Source organism: Alligator mississippiensis, chromosome 13 (genome assembly GCF_030867095.1).
Source record: "Alligator mississippiensis isolate rAllMis1 chromosome 13, rAllMis1, whole genome shotgun sequence".
Lineage (NCBI taxonomy): Eukaryota > Metazoa > Chordata > Crocodylia > Alligatoridae > Alligator > Alligator mississippiensis.
In genome coordinates this window covers 56,784,300-56,805,381 of record NC_081836.1, presented here as the reverse complement: position 1 = coordinate 56,805,381, position 21,082 = coordinate 56,784,300, and the positions used below count along the sequence as shown (strand labels likewise).

Genomic DNA, 21,082 nt, shown 5'->3' with positions numbered 1-21,082 from the left:
ACAAAATAAAAGTTAAAAAAAAAAAACCGGTGAAGTAATTGCTCGGTTTTATTTCATGTATAAACCCTTAGTTCTCGTATTTGTCTCTTCGCTGCAAAATTGTATATTCTACAATATACAAAAAGTATTGAAAACCATTGAAAATTGTGTTATAAAAGATCTTTTTTTTTTGTTTTCCTTTTCCTTTACAAGTTCAAAAAGGCTGTGTAAGGTCTTTGTTTTCTTTTTACAGAAATGCCAGCATTGTTCAATGGAAGTTTAATGGGTCAAGAGAGGTGCTTTGTTTGCTTGCTATTACTATCGAGCCTCCTGTTTTTGATCCTGCCAATCCGTACGTCTCTCTAACAGCGCGTCTCCTACCAAGGTGCCTCGGCGGCTTGTGCTTTCTCAGTTCCCTGGTATAAAAGAGCCCCTTCTACTAATAAAGATAACAAGACAAGGTGAGGATAGGGTCGGTTCAGTTAGTCATATTAGGAAGCTAATAAAAAAAAAATGTACATTCAGTGTTAATGCAAGATTGAATATCTCAGTAGGAAGCCATTTGTCAGTGGTTGCAGGTTGGTGGTGACCTGGATGGAGATGCATCAGAGGATGGTGCATTTGCCCTTTTCCACCCACGGGTTGTTTTTCATCAGCTCTGGGTTCAGAAACGGGTCGTTAGGGATGCCTTCTTCTATCCACTTGAGCAGCCTGCGGAGGGAAGGGAGGGCAGAGGAGAGCTGCTTAGTGGGCATGCTGGCTTTTTGTTGTTTCCATGCTATGGGGGGGGTTAAACCATCCTTTTCACTGCTGTGCAGTGGTACTGCTCTGTGTTTCCGTGGCATCCTGCTACCAAACCCCTCGTGGCACTTTGAGCGGTGACCCCTGCAAGGGAGACCACTTTGGGTGATTTCAGTCCCTTGCTCTCTGGATTTGGGATGCTGCTCTGCTATCTAAAGAGTTAGGAGAGGAAGGGAGGACAACCCAGGCCTCCTTCCTCCTCCTCAGATGTGCTGTCCAATGGATCCCCTCTTCCCCGGGGGCTTCTCATCCTGTGGGAACAACCCATGCCTGGATGTACATGTCGCTGTCTTCCCCCTTCCTTCTGGATGCATTTCTATCCCTTTGTCTTCCTATGGACCCAGCTGTCTTGGTCCTTCCTACAGACCCATCTACTCAGCTCTCTTGGTCTATCCCTCCTCTACCCCAGTTCCTGCAAGTCTAGATACCCCGTACCAAGAAGCACTGAACAGCTCAGTGCTGAGCTCTATAGGTGTGAGCTGCTCCTGAAGCACCAGCATGACTTCCAGCACGTCACCTATAGAAGCAGCACATCATCTGCTCGGCGTGCGGAGGTGAGGGCTGCCCAACAGGTTCCTCTGCCCGCACTGATTGCACACGCTTTCTGTGCTCTTCGGGTGTTTCTGTGACATCCCTCGAGAGAAAGATGCTGCAGGCAGGATGGTCCCACTCAGAGCTGGGTTGGAGCACGTGGCTCTTCTCTAATGCAAGCTTGCTGCAGCGGTCAGGAAAGCAATGTCCTAGGGGCTGCAGCAGGACAGGGGCAAGGCACTTTGGAAATGGTAGAGCCGAACATTTCTCTCCTATGCAAAGCCTTTCCAGCCCAGAAGGTGCAGGAGCGTTGTGCAGCTCCATGCCTCAGCTCTGCTGAACCACAGCACCTGCTGGATGGGGCTGTTTGACTCTTTAAAGGTCCAGCTACTGCAAAATGAGGTCCCTTCCCCTTCCTTGCACCTGCACACACTACCTGTTGAGTGCACCTTGACCTCCACTCTGTTCTCTGTCCTTGCTAGCCTGCTCACACGGCGCTCACACTGTTGTGTGGCACAGGGAGCTCTGCTCGCAGCTAGTCACCTACCAGTTGCTTTTCACCAAGTTTCTGCAGCTTTAGCATGAATGTGAGCGGTTTTAGCTTTGGCAGCTTCCTTCCTACCCTTCAGGGGTATACTGTGGTAGGCAGCATGCACTGGGCTGACTCTCATGGTGCTCAGCACCGTGGTCCTCGTCGCCTCCCAGTCAGAATCAGGGTTTAGTGGGTGGTGGTGGTGGGGTGGGGAATCAACCTACTTTGCTTTAATTGTGCCTGGGATGGGAGCCTTGATGGACGAGCTAGACACAGGGTGGGGAAGCACCTTGTTGCTGCCAGCAGCCAAGCATCGTGCTGGGACGTGCCCTCCATGTCACCTGCTGAAGCTGAACCCCCATGGGGCACAGACTTGAAAGTCAAGGGGCAGGAAGAGCGAGCGCCCAACAGCCTCTGGTTGTGCAGCAGAGGGGTTCGGGTACCCCGTGACCTCCTCAGAGCAGCTATTGAATGAGTCAAACTGAGACGTTCATCACAGCAAAGAAGGGTGAAGGATGGTGGGGCTGGAGACCTGGCCAGAGGAGCTAGCTCCCCCAATGAGTGGGTTTGTTGGTCCCTGGCGCTGTTTTGCATTTTAAAGCCCCAGCTCCTGGAAGCCAGTGATGTGCACGGCCACCTCGGATGTTCGTACAAAATCTTTCTGGCCCTCGTGGCAATGCAAAGCCTGAAGACCTGGGGCTGGCGATGACCCACTGCAGCCCACCCTCTGGGAGCCTGCATTCATTTCTGAACACTTGTACTGCTGCGGCCAGACAGCGAGGTCTCGGGGCTGAGCGACAGAGAGCCAGACCAGAGTCCTTGGCAGCACGAGATGTCTCTTCTGTTACCCCAACGCAGGAGGAGAGTGGGCAGAGCTGGTGCTGCTGCCTCGGTGGGGCTCAGGGCAGACCCCTAGAGCTATACATCCTTAACTGGATGGAGAGAGGACTGGGTCCTGCTGCTTGTCTGGTGGTGCTGCCCCATGCAGTCCCCTGGGCGAGAGAACAGCCTCAGCCATCAAAAGAGGGGTGTTGGGACCCGCATCCCGGGGGTTAGCAGCCACATTAGCCTAACAGCCGTAGCCTGGGCACAGCTTTCATACTGGCTTGAAGTCCAGTGCTTAGGTTTAATGCAGAAGTTAGATATGCACTGGCCTCAGTCTTCATAGGCATTAGCGCTACAGGCAGCCCATGGAGCAGGGCAGGCTATTGCCTTTGCAGTCTGTCCGCGGTGGGGATGGTGCTACTGATCCAAAGAAAGAGGCTTTATACCGAAAAGCTCGTCCAGCAGCTATACAATAGGTCCAATAAACGATCCCGCCAAGATCCCCTTGGCTCTGACAGGCAGGTCAATTCTGTCGACAGGCAAAGCTAGATCCAGAAAAGGACTTAGATGCTTAATGCAGGACTTGGAGCCAGAAACCACAAATCTGCTGCTATCCCTGGTTGACCCGAACGTCCTCCCAGTGCCTGCATTTCTGCAGTCCCTGCCTGCTCCTGTCTGAGCAGCTCCGGCCCCAGCGGGATTCGGAAACCAGGCATCCCCCCACCTCGTGGGTGAGCGTGCCCCGTGCAAGCTTAACGGATGCTGGCATCGGCCCTTTGCAAAGAGACAGCTGCAGCCACTTGCTTTTGCATTGCATGACTTCTTTGTGCTACCACAATGGTAGAAAACTTGCACCCTGCACAGAGGACCTTTATCACCGTGCCCTGGTGAGCAGAGCCTGGGTTTTCTACAGGCCAGCCATGCCTTCACCTCCAAGCAGCTGAGCATCACAGTGGGACGTGCCCTCTACATCTCCTGTTGAAGCCGAACCCCGTGGGACACGGACTTAAAAGTCAAAGGCCAGGAAGAGCAAGTGCCCAACAGCCTCTGGTTGTGCAGCAGAGGGGTTCGGGTACCCAATGAGCACAGGCAACGTGCTGGGGTTTAAGCCCATTAATGAAAATGCTTAATGATTGTAGCGTGCAGAGCTGTGACAATGGCTATCTCCCATTCTGGCTATGCAGTCAGGGTCCTGCTTCCCCTTTCTCTTCCTTGAAATCTTTGTGGTCTCAGGGGTCTAGCTTTCAATAGGAGGAGTGGAAAGGATGCTTGTGTGAGCTGGGTTTTAGCTAAGGGGTTAAGACCGCTGCTTGAGAGCTATGCGACATAGGCTCAAGCCCCAGGGAAAGCCTTTTGTTCAGAAAAGTTTATGCATAGATCATCATAGAGCCAGCTGGCTGCTTCTCTGCTCTTTTAAAAGAAAGCAGGGCAGGCTGCCTCGTAGGCCACGGCTTGCTGGTGCCATGTGTCTTGAAGCTTCAAAAGGAGGGGTGGAGATGCCCCCACTTCCTGCACCATGAGGGCTAACTTAGCAGCACGCTCCTGCTACGCAATGTCCTGCATTAGGTACCTGGACTCCCCAAAATGCAAGAGGTGAGTGAGATGGTGGATGGCTAAGCTGCCCAAGAGGCCACGCGGAGGCGAGGGCTATGTCCCACAGCTCAGGTGCTGACGCTGGGCTGCAGGGTGGTGCCCCTAGGGACAACCAGGCAGTGTCCCATGGCATGTGCCCCCGAGTGCAGTGTGTCCCTCCGTCCATTCGTGCCCTCCAGGGTCAGCAGTGCTTATGACCTGCTCCTTGCAGCACAGGCTGGGCATGCTGGAGGGACGGAGCGCAAATCCTCTCCCCATACCCCGCCATACCTCACCCCCTTACCCTCCCCACATCTGGCACCCGACCAGCCATCAGGATGGGGCAGGGGGAAAGCAGCGACTCACTCGGGTATTGTCTTTGACGCCATCTCCCTCTTGTAAGCCAGTTGGTATTTCAGGCTGTCGACTTCCTTCTTCCACTGCGGGACGTCCCATTCATCCATGCCGGCAGGGCCTGGGGCGTGCGCTGGCTAACGCGGCAGCAACCTGGGCTGGAAAAGAGGAGCCAGGTGAGAGGGTGGGGATGCGTCAAGCCTGGGCCCACTCGCTGCTGATGGTGCCCGTGTCGCCAGCCGCCGCGGCTGCTCTGGGGACCCGTGGTGTGCATGATAGGCTCGTCTTGGACCATCCGCACTGAGTGCCAGGTGAGAGCCTATGTTGCTTATAAACCCAGCAAGCTACAGTCCAGGTAGCAACCTGCTGGCACTGAGCAATGTGCTATACTTATTAGGCATAAATGTGGTCAAAATACCCCCTACGTTGATGCCATTTATTTTTTTTTAACCCCTGGTTTGCCCAGGTACCTTGCATCATAATTGGACTAGCGGTGGCTGTTTTGGATGCTTACCCCTGTAAGTCTCCCCAAACTGCCAGCAAGGAGCTACCCCCGGCTGGTCCCTGCAGTGCATAGTGAAGCAGGGATTTTTTTGGGAGGGGTAATTTGTGGGGTGATGGGGGAAAGCTGGTTCTCCCCCTGCACTTTGCATAGTGCACATCCTCTGCTGCTAGCATTTGACTGGCAAATCCTCCCGCGTGCTGCTCGGGGAGTGGCGAGGTGGGTCCACAGCTGGTGGAGGGATGATTGATTTCTTTTTTGAATGCTGTTGCAAATCTTTGCCATTCAGGCATGGTGTAATCACAGGCTAAGTGCTGATGGGTGTGCGACCCTCCCCGTTCCCTATCCCTCACAGCCCTGCCTGCCTAGGCCGGCTGATGGGGAAGCGCTCGGCTTTGCACGTCTTGGTCGAGGGAGCCCGAGCCCGTAGCAGGGCAATGCCAGGCAAAGGAAGAGCTTGTGAATGTGAGCAGTCTGGGCAGCAAGGGGTAGGCAGAGAGAAGCAAGGAGGGACGCCCTGATGAGACAAACCCACTCCACATCCTGCAGCAGCCAAGGGAAGGTTTGCATTTGGTTACCTGGGAAAGAAATCCCCCCTGCAAGGTTTCTGCTTTGACCCACTCAGGACATGCATGCAGGCATCCACGAGGCCTGGTAGCGGCACCAGACAGTCTGAGGACAGGGCTGGCAAAGGGGAAATGCAGGCTGGAGCCAGTTGCTGCAGCAGACATGAAGGCAACCTAGTTCCTGGCGTCCGGGCAGGACGCACCTTCCTTTGGTCTAAGCCCTTACACAGTGGGCAGGAGGAAGGGAGCAGAGACTAGTGGTTACAGCATAGGCCTGGGGCTCAGAAAACCTGGCTGCATTACAGTCACGGCCTCAGGACCTCCCTGCACCCTGGGTGCTCAGATCCAGGAGCACCGAGGCTGGGAGAGGACCTGGATGGAGAGAAACAGGCCCCTGGGATCCACGTGAACGGCCGGGCTCGCGTCAACGTGACAGTCAGCATCGATGAGCTACAGGCAGAAAATATACGGAGGGCTCCCCGCCTGCCTCTTGGACAGCTGACACCTCTCTGAAAGCACAGCTTTCAAGCCAAGAAAAGAAAGGACCAGATTGCTTTCTTTCAGTGCAGGCACAGAGCGTCATTAGTGGGTTCTTCTGTCTCTAACGGGCCCACGCGAGGCAGCTCCCATCCCTCCTGCTCGACCCCAGCGGGACGGCGCAGGGAGCCCCGCTCAAACTGCTGGGATGCTGGAAGGAGCGAGGTGCTAATTGATACGGGTAAGAAGGTAGGCATCAGACTTAGGTGCATGGATGATTTAAAACCAGAGTACTGATTTACACCAAGTCAGGTGTAAACAAAAGGACCATTTTGTAATCTTATGGGATGGGAAACGGTGCACATTTTTCACGACTGAAGCAATTGGCTATTGGAATAATAATAATTTGCCGTGGATCCTCTGGCCCTGAACATTTACACGCCTGAGCATTTCTCTCAAAAGCCCCCGCTCTCGTGCAGACGGGCTTTCGTTTCGGAAGTCCTGTCTGGCCGTGCTCTGCAGAAGAGCAGCCTCGACGCTCGCAAAGGTCCTTCGTGGCCTCCTCATTTATGAATGACAGCACCGCAGCTAATCGGGGACTCCTCCTCGGTGTGCACACGTGCACGACGGCCTCTGCCTTGGTCTGTTCTCCACAATTCACAGGTGTGTAAAACACCCTCCAACTCCCAGCCTGGCCTTGGGCATGCTCACTTCCATGGCACCTACACAACAGCTGTTGTGAGGCCACGGCTCACAGCAAGACACGTTTCCCTCGCACGCGGGGCCACCCGCATGCCTCAGCCTTGCCCTCCCAATGTCCTCAGGTCCTGGCTCCTCTGCTGGGTTCTCAGTGTTAAATGCCAGCGGGCAGGGGGGTGGATTTGGGTCGCACAGCATCTCCTCTCCATCCGACTCGGACCCCAGAGAGGGAAGCCCTCCATGGCTCCCTGGGGGGATGCACTTTCAAAGGACCACGTCTCCGCCTCCCTGGTGTCAGGTGTGACCACACCTAGGGGCCTGCGGACACCAACCTCTGCCGGGAGGATGCTCTCCGACCAACACATGCACACAGTTGGGGGCACAAACTTCTGCAAGTTGCTGCCCTTAGCACATGATCGCCTGCTCGCACTGTCACGGGTAAGCATTCATCATAAAACCCCTTGCCTAGAAGCCAGTCCTACCGATTACTGCCTTTTTTTTTATCCCCATCAGAAGAGAAGGGCACCTACCTTTGCAATTTTACCCTGGCCAAGTTCAAGTACACGGGAACCCTGCCCCACAACAACCAGCAGCTCTTCTTATAGCCCACAGCAAGGCTTCAGTGCTTTGCATACCCTGACAGAGGCATTAGCATTAAAATGAGTAACCCCTCAGACCCAGGTCGGATTTGATTGCCATGTGGATTTGGTTATTGCTTTAGGTGGAGCGTAACCAATACACCAATTGTGTGCGCCTGAAGGGAAGTAAATATATTATCGAGAGTGAAAGACCGCCAGGAGGGTGCATGGACGCCCTGGCATCCCTAAGTTAGACTCAGGCAAAGTCTGCTTTTGCTAATGGCCTGATCCAGGCTTCCTTGGAACGAATGGCATTTATGCTCGGGCAATCCAGAGTATTGCCTGAGATGCCACAACGTTAGAGGATACAGGAGAGAGCAGGCTCCTGGGGCGTCTGGCTCAGAGCGCCTTCCCCTGAGTGCATTTCTCACCATTGCAATATAACTCGCACCAGCTGGACACGGGGCTGGTGCTTTCCTGCAAGCCCAGCTCGTGCTGCTCATGCCCAGTGCCAACACGCAGGCACGGCTGCTGTGTAACAGGGGCACTGGCAGCACCTCCAGCACCAGGCCATGAGCCGCTGATGCTGAGCACGGGAAGGCGTGCAGAACGGAGAGGACAGGTGCAAAGGGTGGGGGGAAAAGAGAGAGCCCCAGTGTAGGAGAAAGCAGACGGGTAGTGGGAAACAGAGGCATGGCCCACGGTTGCACGGCAAGTCAGGAGCGAGCCCCCAAAGGCCCGGCTCCTGACACTGGTAGAAACAAGTGGCCAGAGCGGGAAGGGATGTGAACCCCGCCAGCCCTACCCAGGAGGGAACGTCCTTATGGGCGCACGCATAGGCAACAGCATCACCTGGGCTGTTCGTCTCTCCCTGGCAGGTCCCTCCTGGCTTGGGCACAGCAAAGCCCGTGCCCTGCCCGGTGCGTTCCCCTCCGAGCAAGTGCACGAAGACATGGAAAGCAGAGACCGGCACCATTGCCAACTGTGCCACTGGAGGAGGAGGGCACTTGGGAGCCTGGAGGCATTTGTGTCTCAGCCCTGGGGGCTGGCAATCCTTTGCAGGGGGTTTACCAACATTTCTGCCCCCCCAGCCCCTGAGCAAAGAGCTGCAGGATGCAATGGACAGTGATGGGAAGATGGGGGGCAGAAGGGCTCGTCACGGGGCGCTTTGTGCATCAGCTCCAGCCCGCTGCTTGCCCAAGACATGGCAGTCCCAATGCACGGGGGTGTTTTTATCCTCCTGGCAGTGGGAAGGCTGCACTCACCCCAAACCAGCCCTGGTCATTGCTTCTATCATGGTCGCAGCCTCCATTCAGCCCATTCCCGGCTGGCGTGGCCGCAGGGTTTGCGTGGTCTTCTGTTGCATCCTGCCATGACGGGACAGTGGGGCAGCTGGAAACTAACCTCATCCCCGGCAGCTTTGGGGCCAAGAAGGGACAGACTGGCCACAGCCCTGCACCCATACTCATCCTTGCAGCTAAAGGCTGCATCCACCATCAACTCAGCCCCAGATGCCGGGAAAGGAAGCATCTTTTTTAGCCTGTTTGAAACGCGCTCCATCACCGCTCGGGCTCACCCAACGTAACAACAAGCAAGGGAAAAAAAATCTCCCCGCAATGACACCACCACCAAGCAGCGGTGAGAGCCTGATACTGGGGAACTTTCGCCTGCCCTCATCCCATCCCCGCACGCAGGCTGCTGGGCTGGGCACTGCAGAACCACCCCTCCTTGGCTTTAAAAATAAAAATGCATGAGAATTGGGACACGGCGGTGGCTGCGGGTTGGCCTGGGAGCCCAGACAGGAGGCACAAGCCGCCGATGGTGCGGGAAGCCCTTGCTTCTCCCCAGACTTTTGCAACGGGCAGCAGCCAGGCGCCGCGCAGTGCCAGCAAACAGCAGCCTGGCGCAGCTGCTGCGATGACAAAGAGATGCAGGCAAATCAATACCAATACACGCTTGACACTCTCACCCGGCTTCCCCTGGAGGGAAGGGAGGGAGGGGGGACGGGGACGACATAGTCTCCCCATCCTCTTGGAAACGAAGAGCTGCAATAATAATGCTTTGAAAATAAGTCAGGCACCTACCTGGCCAGAAAATGTGCTAGCAGGAGGGGATGGGGGGGAGAAAAAAGTGCAGTTCCCTTCCAAAGACGCGTCCTCCGCTGGAGCAGCGAGCCGCGGCGGCCTTTCCCCCCGAATGTAGGCAGCTCAAGCCCCCTTCGCTGTTAACAATCGCAAATCCTCAATGTAATCTATTAATGTACGGGCCGGCCAGCTGCCACAGGCACAGCACAGAGCAGATAATGAGACCGTCTTCCTCCCCTCCGCTCCCTCCCCCCTCCAAGATTTCGCTCTGTTTAACGGTTCGGTATTGAGATAAGCTGAGAGAGCGAGCGCGAGAGCGAGCCTGTGTCCCTACCTCTTGCTCTGCTCACTTGCAATGTCCTCTGCCTGGAGTCACCGGTGCTGCAGAAATGGCAAACGGATTAGGATGCTCATGAAAAAGTCTCCCCGGTTCTTGGCTGGCCTGCCTTTTATTGGTACCCGGTGCCGGTGACAGCTGATGTTTGGATGCCATAGTTACCTTGGCCTCAGACTTGTGCCTTAATTGTATCCCGAAGGGATTAAGGAGCCCGAGAGGGAAAAGCCATATAGAATAACATGTTGTAGTCCCATCCCCGAGCCGTCGTGCGATGCAGTACAGGCTTTGCAAGGATGCCTCGGTCTTTCCCGGGGACTTGGCACAAGATTTGCTGGGTTTTGCTCTGGTGGCAGAATCTATTCCTCAGACCTTGTTTTCCACCCAGTGCTTCACGCGGCACTGCCCCTCCATCCTCCTTTCTCTCTAACCACCCATGGCTATCCTGGCTGCCAGGCTGAGCTTGGCGCATAACGATGGGAAGCAATCGGCTACACTTAGACGATAACATGAGAAGTGGGGCAGTGGCCAAAGCCACTGAAAACAGGAAGGTTTTTTTTTTAAAAAAAAATGCACTCAGAAAGAAGTTAATCCACTGATAAATGACTAAAGCAGCATTCATAACCTCATATGGGGGTGTTTTTGAAACAAAACCTGAAACGGTAGCAGCTGGCCGGTGCTATTGTAGGATCTGTGTAAGGAGCCAGACTGAAAGCAGAGCCCCGGGGCAGCCAGGAGAGGGGTTAGCAAAGGGGGCGGGGGGCTGAGATGCACAGCTCCGGGGGTCTGTCCTGTGCTCGGGTCTAGCAGGAAGGACACGGGGGCAGGGGGATCTGGCTGTGATTTGCTTTTTAATCGGTCACAGAGTCACTCACCTCCTCCGTAAAACAGGTATCTGCCTACTTCACCAGTGCTACTGTGATGCAAGGTAACAGGATGCTCCCAGATCCTTTGCAACAACCATGAGGATGAGGAGGATGAGCACTACAACAATAGTAATAGAAACAACAATCACACACTTGAAGTCCTGCGAAGGCTGATACTCCAGAAGTGCATTTAGCGCTTTTCCCTTTCTTGCCTATCCCGCTCAGCGCCAGGGCGCAGCTGCTCTCGGTGTCCGCGTGCACAAAGTGAGCAAGCCAGCTTCTAAGAGCATGTTAATCCCCATGTTCTCATCTCTTAGATTCCCATCTCTGCTGCATTAGCCTTGGTTTTTAGCTTAATTAAATTGCATTTAGATACTACCCCATGCTATTCACAATAAATAAAAGAATACAACAATTGCCGGTGCGCGCACACGATTTCCTGTACTGTTTCTAGGAATCTACTTCCAGGGTTGGTATAGCGGTCATGATCCCCACCCAGGTTAGGATCTATACGTTATAGGTAGGGTGGCAGTGACATCTATTATTAAGGTTTCCTACTCTAAAAGCATGCTTTAGGTTGCTTATAACGGCCGCACTTTCTCCTTCCAGGCTGTAATTTCCCAAGTCACATTTTTTTTTCCTAGGCTTAACTGACTTGGAAAAAGTCCCCCCCCAAGCGGTTCTGCCTTTTCCTAGCACGTGAACCCCCCCCCCGTGTTACTATTTCAGGTCTTGTTTCAAAACAAAACACCTGAATATTGGACAAGTCATTAAATTTGACCTGTTGCTTCTTCCTCAGTGTATTTTTTTTTTAATTCTCCATACTTTCAGACTTTTTTTTTTTTTTTTTTTTTTAAAAGCAACTTCTCAAAGGCCTTAATGCTAAAGAGCAGGGATTTAAAATCTGGTTTTGTGCGCGTGAGGAGGAGCGCTTTGTGGCAGCGATGTGCCCTCTGCTATTCTCCAGCCGTCCCAGCAAAGTTTGGTCAAGCCTGGAAAGGCATTGCAAGCTTGCAACCTGCTGGAGCTTCTCAGGAGCAAACGCACGCGTCCTGCTCGCCTCCTGCACTCCCCGATGCTGAGCCTTTGTGATCACACCAGTGTAACCACGTGCCTGTACAGAGCCTGCTATGCCAGGCTCCTGACCTTGGGCACCATTGCACGGTACGTGATAAGCTCTTCTCCTCCAGCATCACCAGCATCCTTAGGTTTGTTCTCTCCCTGTTGCTTCAATGGGGAATAATTCTCCTTTTCTGGCTTATCATTCTCTTCACTGACCCATTTCTTTCCTTCTAGCTTTGGCAGCATCTCTTTCCACCCAACTGGGCAAACCTGCCTGTTAAGTATCCATCATGTCTTTGCTCTCATTATCCAGTCGGGGCAGTCCTTCCAGCTCTGGGATGAGACATGCAGGGCACGTCTACACGTGCACGTAACCTAAATTACTATGCAGTAACCCCAAATTACCATGCGGTATGGGCACGTGTCTGCACGTGCATGCTCATGCTGTACAGTAACTATGGCAACTTATGCTGACTTGGGCATAAATTTGATACCTGCATGATGCAGGTAACAAATTTATGCTCGAATAGTTACTGTGCAGTAATGCACGTGTAGGTGCGTTATTGCACAGTAACACTGGGTGTGGACTGACTTGGGTGGGACTAACTTGCTAAGCGGCCTATTGCTGCTTACTGCGGAGTAAATTTAACGCACCATAAATGCACGTGTAGACGTGCCCGGAGGGACGAGAACGTGGAGATCGAGGCCCCACTGAGATCTGGTGTGAATTGAGCAGGAGGCTGGACTCGATGATCTTCCGAGGTCCCTTCCAGCCCAAATGTCTATGAAATTTATGCATTCAATCAGGACTCCAGGGCTGGTGCGGCGCGGCACTTAGAGCGAGCAGTCAATCCATTCAAAAGCAGAACTCGGATAAGGAGTTTGAAGGGACTGGAAAACCGCATTAAGGACCCCTGCGTGAAAAGAGGGTGAGGAAAGGGTAAGACAAGGAAGAGGTGCGTGCGTTGGTAGCAGGTTTCTGACTGTAGGGGCATGAATGTGCGTGTGTATACAAGGGGCTGTGCTCTGTGTGTACACACACAGTAATCTCGCTTGAACAGCCTCCAGCAGACAATGCTCTCTCATCAAGGGCGCTGCCTTTCCGGTGCCAAACAATACAGGCGCCAGCATGTTTGCCTGTTATTGGCAAAGCCCTTTGCGAGCTCCATCGTCTGCGTTGTAAATCTGAATAACAGCAGGTGAGTTCCCGGGCCGCTCTGCTCGCTGGACCGTGTCGGGCTCAGCGCACGACGTGAACGACCCGGCCCGTTCTGCCGTCGCATTGCAGCACGAGCCGCGTCCTTGTAGGCAGCCGCTTTCCCTTTCGAGACTCGGTTAAGTGGAACATCCTCCTCCCGCTGGGCTAGCTCAAGCTGGTATCTGTTTCTGGGTGAGAGTCAGGCCAGAGCGGCTGGACAGCATGGCTCGGCACCCACTCGTTCACAAAGCCATGCTCTGGGCTCTTATTTATAGTGGGGCAGTGGCCAGTCCTCCTCTGGCCACGGCGAGGGAGAAAGCACCTTCCTCCAAGTGGATCCCAGGGCTCTGCAAACCGAGAGTATTGCATGGTGCATGCTGAGCATACTCCAGCTTCTACCTAACCATCCTCATGTGCTGAATAGAGGCACGAGGTGTTGGAAATCGGGGCTCCAGCGCCGTGCCGAACAGGAGCTCCTCCTATATCGAATCCTCGATTGATTCTAGTCCAAAGTGGCTCAAAGTACTTTTTTTTTTTACTTAAAAAAAACCCCAAACAAAACCACCCTGCTTTCCACTGATTATTGAGAAATTAGAAGTTTTTCATGGACTGAAGAGTTTTTAATTTCTGTGAACATCAGGGCAAAGGCTCTGTACTGACATCGCTGCTCGGGGAAGCCTGGCAGACAGGAGGGGTGAATGTGCCGTGTCCTCGGCGGGGGCATCTTCCCATCCAGCAGAAGCAGATCCCTTTCTAGCCCGGGGGTCAGTTGAATCAGATAAGTACCAGGATGGTAACTCAGCGTTGGGTTTTAGTGAGCGACATTGGTTTTGGACCCTTCATCATGGGTCTGCTCTATTTTTACACTGTTATTACTACAGTAAAATACCAGTATAAGCATGCTCAGTACCAGGCCTTGCATCAGTCTCATCCAGGGGTTTCCAGCTGCACATGGGTGCTGGAGGGGAGGTGCTACACGGTGTAAAATTGTTCTGTAATGAGAGCCTTGGATGCAGAGGTGGTTACAAGTATGGAAAAGGTGAAAAAACACCACTTACGGACTGCTATACTATGGTATCCGAGCAGTTAAGACCATATTGATCCCAGCCAACAGGCAACAAAAACAGCAGTTTTCTCACCAATACCCAACAACATGGAGAATTCAGACCAGCATCATACGGGCAGTTCACTGTTATTTTGGGGGTTTTACGGTTCTGCTGTGATGAAAACCCGTATCGCCACCTTGCCACACTCAACCGCAGGATGGTTTTTCTAAAATTATTATGAAGTACAACTTCATTTCAAAGTTGCTGCCTCTGGCTGAAAGTTTGTGATTTCGAACCGCTTACCCTCAAGAGCCCATCCATTTCCCGGCTGAATTTCATACCGAAGGTTTTAAACATGACAAAATCATAAGGTTTTGAAAAGATACAAAAAGCCCTTCTTCCTTTTTAAAGTCTCCCCGACGCGCTGTTGTAGCAAAGCATCAAATGATATCAAGAGCTTGGTGGGAATGAATATATCCATGTAGGAGAGGTCTGATTGGCTTCACATTAAATATAAATCCTCCATGCTTTATTTGAACATGCAGCACAGCCCCATTTTGCCAAGTCTCCCTCTAGGGAAGCTGGCATCAGTCTGACAAATGAGTTTTAAATCATTTTATACAGCACTCAGGAAGCCTCCCCAGTATCCGCCGAGCTGGTTTTTAATGCTGATTTCTTAATCATTGGGAACGTCTCTTGTTCTTCTGCAAAGAGAGTCCTAATTCCAGGCTGGCTGAGCAAGCAAAGGGACGTGGGAAGACCAGCACATCCCATGGACCCTGCCTTCCTTTAGATGTGATTTTATTGCCAGATCCAAAATAAAACAATCGCGCTGCTCAGGAGAGGCTCTAAGCATCTTCTGCACAATGCAATTCAATCTATTGGGTCCGACAAGCACGACCACCGCCTTTGCACAGATGAGGAAACTAAGGCACAGAGAAGTAAGCTGGCTTCACCAAGGCCACACTGGTGGAAGTGAAATCAGGAATCCCAATCCCGGTCTGACACCCCGAGATTTATCAAGGCTCTCCCCACACACTAAAGGGCTTTGCTGAATGGCATAGGGCTGTCATCTTTGCAGACCCCTAGCCAACACAGCAAGCGGTTAGAGATGTGTAACATAGGGCAAGGGCGAGTTTCAGGCACCTTTTCCTTTGTAGACATCATAGACACTGGTTCTTTCCCCTTTCCAGCATGGGACAAGTTGGCCGTTAGTTTTATTTGTTTCAGTGTTTTTATATGGGGGTGGCTGGCAAGTATCACTATCGCTATCGGGATTCTCTACGACAGACAGGTGACCTGTGATTTATCGTGACACTGAATTTGGGTTTTCCTTCTGACTTGGGAGTCCACACCGACAGCCTCCCTCCTAAGGTGGCCGGTACTCAACGTGGCCCTCCATTTTCTAAACGACACCGCGCGCCTATTCAAGAGGTCAGCGATGTTGGACTCTGAAATGCCAGATTATTGAGCTGTTGACTTCAGTCATAATCCCCTAGCCCTGTCCCTCCAAGCAGTTGTGGGAAAGGGTTGGGGTTTAATGCTAAAACGATGCTGAGTGCCTGTTATTGGATTGTCTGAGATCTGACCGCAGCGAGAGCTAAGTAGGGCCACGCGCACCTGCGAACGGCACAAGGAAGTCCACTTGGCCGTGGAAAACGCCACTTGCTTTGGCCTTGAGTCCTTTTGACTATGCTTGTCCTCTGCTACAGAAGCAAGTGGAGCTGGCTCCCCTACATCACCCGTTTCAGCTCCTGTTGCACCAGGTTTCCCGTGATGCGTCTGCCAGCAAGTTACGGGGTCTGAACCAGCACTGCAACTTTGGATTCATCATCGTCTTCCACTTCTGGGAACATTTCCCAGGAAGGCAGCTAGGTCCAGCGGGCAAGGTTTCAAGAGACTTGGGTGCTTGGCTCAGCCACCGGGTGACCTGGGGCACATCCCGTTGGCTCAGATCCTTAGAAAGGGACTTAAGACATTTAAGTCTCAATGGGTTTTAGGTACTAAGTCCCCCAGCCTCTAAGGGCATTTGTACACATGCATGCACTGCAACGCTGGGCGGTTTTAAAAGCACCTGGCGCTGTGGCTCGTACATTTGTCTAAATGGCAAAATACGCGTCAGCGCTGAGAAAACGGCAGCAGCGCGCGTTTGAAGCAAACCGCCGCAATTTTCTGTGCGCCAACGTGCAGTTTGCCATATATAAATGCATGCAATGCGGCGCTGGGTGCATCAGCTTGCTTGCTCTGCAGACTCAATTAATTAAGTCTGCTCCGACACGCTGGATTTCTGGCGTGGCGGAGCAGACAAACGTACGTGTATAAATGCCCTAAGGCTCTATATTTCTTCGCTCCTCACTCCCCACTCCCTCGCGTGCCTGTGTGCACATGTATACCTCCCCTGCCCCCACATAAAGTACATCTTTCTCCTTGCAATGTCATAATCTTTGCCCCCTTGGAAAAGCCCTTTGAGATCTACAGCTGAAAATGCCTCTATGAGAGCCAACCGGGGCTCGTGGTAGAGGTGATAGCTTGCATTAGACCAACAAGATTTTTGCAAAAAAAAGTCTTTAATTGCAAGCTTTCAGGCACAAACATCCTTCATCAGGCATCAGAGAAAAGATTGTAAAATCCTGTCTATGAGCCAAGTACTTATAAATGACACCATCCAATGCTGTATGCCACAAATCAAAGACTGGCCCACAGTGAAGGTTCAGTGTCCCATAAATAGTAAATAAATGGCCTTCCCTTGGCATGCTAGGGCTTGCATACCTCTTCAGCATCACGCACAGCATCCACCCATCTGTTTGCTTAACCGCAGGACACAGCGCAGACTACTTCTTTACACCGAAGTGTCCCCTGGTGCAAAATGTTGAGTTTGGGCCTTTCAAGAATGACTTTTACAAAGGAATATGCCTTACCGGGGGCTTCAGCGCAGCAACTGCCTTCTGGACCCGGCTCAGCAGCTTGCGGGGCCTGCATTATCCATGCAGACGGGCTTTATAGATTAAGGAATGACGAGCTCCTGAAGTTTTGCAATATTAATGATTGTGGGCCATCTGTTAATCTGGCAGGCAGCAACAAGCTGGTTTTAACATGCTTAGGCCAGTTATTAAAAAAAATGATGGTTTTTGGCAGGCATCTGGAAGGAAGGCACTCAGCTGGGCCCCGCCGTTTATTGTGAAATTATTTACATCGACTTCACTGCTGCTATGATTTATAAAGCAGGCTGGCAGCAGGGCTCACAGGTCCCGAAGATGCCGGAGGAGCCTCACAGCTCAGCCCTGTGCTGACAGTCAAGTGCAGTCCCAGCCCAGAGCCGCTTGCAACGCCGAGCGGACAGCATTAGGAGGGGCAAGCCAAACCATCATCCCGGTTTTACAATTCGGAAACAGAGGTCAAGACCCGGGTCCATAGAGGAATGCAGAGGCTTACCCCTCGCTGAAATCAAGGGGGGTTTGATCCCCTGATCCCTAAATAGCTTTGAGGAACTGCGCTAAAGCAAGCTGCCCGTGTTGACAGAGGGGCTGTATGGCAGATCTGGGAACGGGGCCCAGAACGGCGGAGTCCTGGTCCCGTTCCAGGAATCCCAGCCCCGGCTGTCACCGCTCCGAGACAGCAACAACAGCAACCCAATGGGCCAAGCCCCGGTCGGGCTAATTTCATAGCATCGTAGAGAAGTGGGGCTGGAAGGGACCTGCAGAGGTCTAGTCCAACCCCCGGCCCAAACCATCCCATGCAAATCATAATCGCAGCTCTACCGCTGATGCAACATAGACCTGACACCCTACCCTGCCGTAGGGTGCAAACAAACCAACAAAAAGTCATAAAACTCATTATTGAAACATCCGTGTTCCTCCCTCACGCCTCTCTGACAACTTCCCTAGTGTCTATGCTGACGTTAGGGTGCAAAACCCCTGACTTTTCCTTCACCCTGCCTTCGGATCCTGATTTGGACAACCAGCCACGCACTAAACTATGTCGACTCTGAGCTTGCTCTTTATTCATGTCCTCTAGGTACTTCTACTGTGTTTAGGATCCCTATTCTGAGCTGGATTTCACAACCTTTCCACCCACATTTTTAACTCTATGTGGCCCAATAACTAATCAGTAATATTTAACTTTTCTAGGGGAGCTGCAGTTGTTTCCTAGATAGCAATGGGACGGCAATCACATGCTCTTGCTGATGCACTTCCATGGGATACAAGGCTTTTCATAGGTCTGAGGGTCCTGCTTACGGTTGTTGAGATGAAACAAAGATGAGCCCCTTCTGTACCTAATTTGGAGACCAAAAAGGCTGGTAAGTGCCCAGTAGGATTGACAAAGGGAGCTTGGCACAACCCCCTTGGCCTTGACTTTAATGACTGCCTTTAAATCCCCTTAGATGACTCTGTAACTTCACTGCGACAGGTAACGTTGAGCCTAACTAGCTCCAGGCTATGTCCCCAACATGCAGCAGAGACTGTAAAATAAGCTAGGTCAAACTATCCAGCATCAAGAACAACGAACAGGGTCCTGGTCAGGGACCGGGGCTCCTACCTATGGCAATGCAAGTAAATAACAGCGCCCCGATAGTCTCTGGGCAAGGCTGGCTGGATCTTAGGAGAAGTGCACCAACACCCCACCGAAATCCAGAGCAAATCCAGCCTCATTTGACTAAGGTCACAGGAAGCACTGAGAATGCTCTTAGAACAAGCTGCTAATTATATATCTCTTTTGAATGGTATTTTACATAACTTGGCTCTCTGGTGCACACTCTGAAGGGATAATCTCATTTAGCAGGTTAATTAGTGTCCTTGCTAGAAACAGTTGATGAGTGACAGTCCTATGCTGCTCAGCACAGACAATATTTAAAGGTATAACGCTGAGCGTCTGGATTGCAGGGAAAGGCAGAGACCTTCAGCCTTGACTCCACACAACCACGTGCCCGCAGGGTCTCCTCTAGCCCAAACCCAGCCTGCGTCTTGTCTGCTTAGATCATGACTTCTTTGGGGCAGGGATTTTGTATTGCTGTGTCTATCCTATAGCTGCCAGCACTACCACAGTAAATAGTGCAGCGGGTTGAAAATGGTCTATCATGATCTTTTATTTAGGGAACTGTATTTTTGTCCTTAGCCTGAATAAGAAGGGAAACCAAACCACGAACAACCTTCTCTCTCACTGCCTTCGTAATCCTTTGGGAAAGAGCTCACTTCACTCCTGTGCCAAAGGTCCCACGTTACATGTTGAGTGTCTTCTTGCCCCCTCCATCTGACCTGGAACCTAAATTACAATTAGTTTTTAAATACAGCTCAAGATGACTTAACTGAGAGCAGGCTTCTTTGGCATACCTCGAAGGCCAAGTTGATGCGCTTTGAATCCGATCCAGGACACCTCCGTAACTTGTAATCAAATCTGTCGCATGCGATGTGACATTTGGGTTAGGAGATGATGGATCTTCAGAAATGCTTTCTTCTTTGGCTTCCATTTTCACTGATGCTTCCCGATCCCAGGCTGGACCGAAGACAGATGGGTTCAGCAGTACATACCATACCCGACAGAGCAACCCGGTACTTAAATGTTTAACCTCACACTTATATTTGTTCTGAATAAATACGAATGAACTACAGGGAAATGAAAGTTAGCCACAGTATGTCTGCATAAAACTGGGAAGAGTTACTGAAACTGTGCGGCTCCAGGATGGAGGCAGGACTTTCCCCACACAAGGGAACTGAAGCCGAGCAATTCACCTTGTATTGCTCAGTAAGAACCACTTAGCCAGTACTTTCCAGGACCAGCTGCCAGCCACGAGCGAATTTACCCTCACACCACCACGTATAAGAGTTACCCTGTGCAATTGTGGAAAAAATGGAGGTTTTGCAGGTAATCTAAGAGCCTGGATTTTTTTGTTGTTGATGCAGTTTTGCATTATACCCGTAAGATGATTCTTCTACCCTGTCACAGACTAGCCATTCATTAAGTAATGATTCGGTCAGCCCAGCCAAGAGAATGATCACACAGATTTCTAATGCTTTCCTAGGCTAAATGACACCACCACCATTGCAAACTACAAAGGCATCAATTTTTGGAAACTATGGTAGAGCCTACCTAGTTCTCAGATGAAGTATAACTTTACGTTCAGGCATGTATTTGCAATTTTTTTCCAGCAGTGTCTCTATAGGCGTGCCTGTTAAAGCAGAAGCAAGAGTTTAGATAGCGATGGCATTTGGGTCAGAGACACACGTGCAACACTTCTCAATCCCCCAAACTTTCTTTTGAATTTGCAACGAAACTCTGCTCACCTCGTAAAGGCTGAGGAAGTTGGTTTTCAACTTGACATGTCTCGCATTGACCATGAGATTTCAGACTCGGATGTTGTCGGACGGGTATCAAGGAATAAATACCACAAAGACGTTTTCTCCTTCTGTTGATTATCCACGTTTGGATGGATAGCTGTGCTTATGCTAGATCAAATGCAAGCGTTCAGAGAAAGCCAGTTCCACTCACAACAGAGTATACCATTATCCGTAGCATAATCCTCTGGGGCACTTTTGTCTCCTTGAAATTTTAATAATAGCGATGACTAGCAACGAAGAGGTATGTCATTTATTTATTAAAATTCAAGGATCCACTAATTCTCCCCAATGTTTGGGGAAAGACACCACCCCTGTGACAGTACCTCCTGCAAGCTGGCAAGCACATCACACGGGCATTGGACTGTGGGACTCTTTGGAGCGTCCATGTACCTCTTACAAATTATTTTTGTTATGAGAGATGCTGTCTCCATGCCAAATGGCCCAAATGGCCCTCTTCCAGGAGCCAGTGGCTCAGAGATCATATACATTTCAGGGGGAGCTGGCTGTTGCTTGTGGAAATTAAGGTTGCAGGAGCTGATAGTGAGGGGTAATAGGAGGGGAAGAACTTCTGGACCTCCCTTTGAGAGGAAAAATCCACTCAGCATTATATACTTGATGTCAGGATACGGCTCTCACTTTCTCAATGACTGGAGAACAGGGAGCCCAGGATGGAAATGCTAGGTTTACTCTGGGCTGGGTCATATCCTAAGATAAGGTAGGTGCCCCAAGTTCCTCTTGAAAGGC

General features: G+C 51.6%; 1 protein-coding gene across 4 annotated transcripts; it reads right to left on the bottom strand.

Moving 5' to 3' along the window:
* Nucleotides 1-30: 30 nt before the first annotated feature.
* On the bottom strand, nt 31-17,056 carry GNG13 (G protein subunit gamma 13). Of its 4 annotated transcripts, XM_019494567.2 has the most exons (5): nt 16,925-17,056; nt 10,710-10,818; nt 9,835-9,881; nt 4,607-4,752; nt 31-690 (listed from the first exon to the last, which is right to left on the bottom strand). In XM_019494567.2, the coding sequence occupies exons 4-5, from the start codon at nt 4,702-4,704 to the stop codon at nt 585-587; spliced, it is 204 nt and encodes a 67-aa protein (XP_019350112.1). In that variant the 5' UTR covers nt 4,705-4,752; nt 9,835-9,881; nt 10,710-10,818; nt 16,925-17,056; the 3' UTR covers nt 31-584. The 4 variants fall into 4 exon arrangements, with proteins under 4 accessions (XP_019350112.1, XP_019350114.1, XP_006276064.1 ...); XM_019494569.2 differs by lacking the exon at nt 9,835-9,881; XM_006276002.4 differs by lacking the exons at nt 9,835-9,881; nt 10,710-10,818.
* Nucleotides 17,057-21,082: the final 4,026 nt, after the last annotated feature.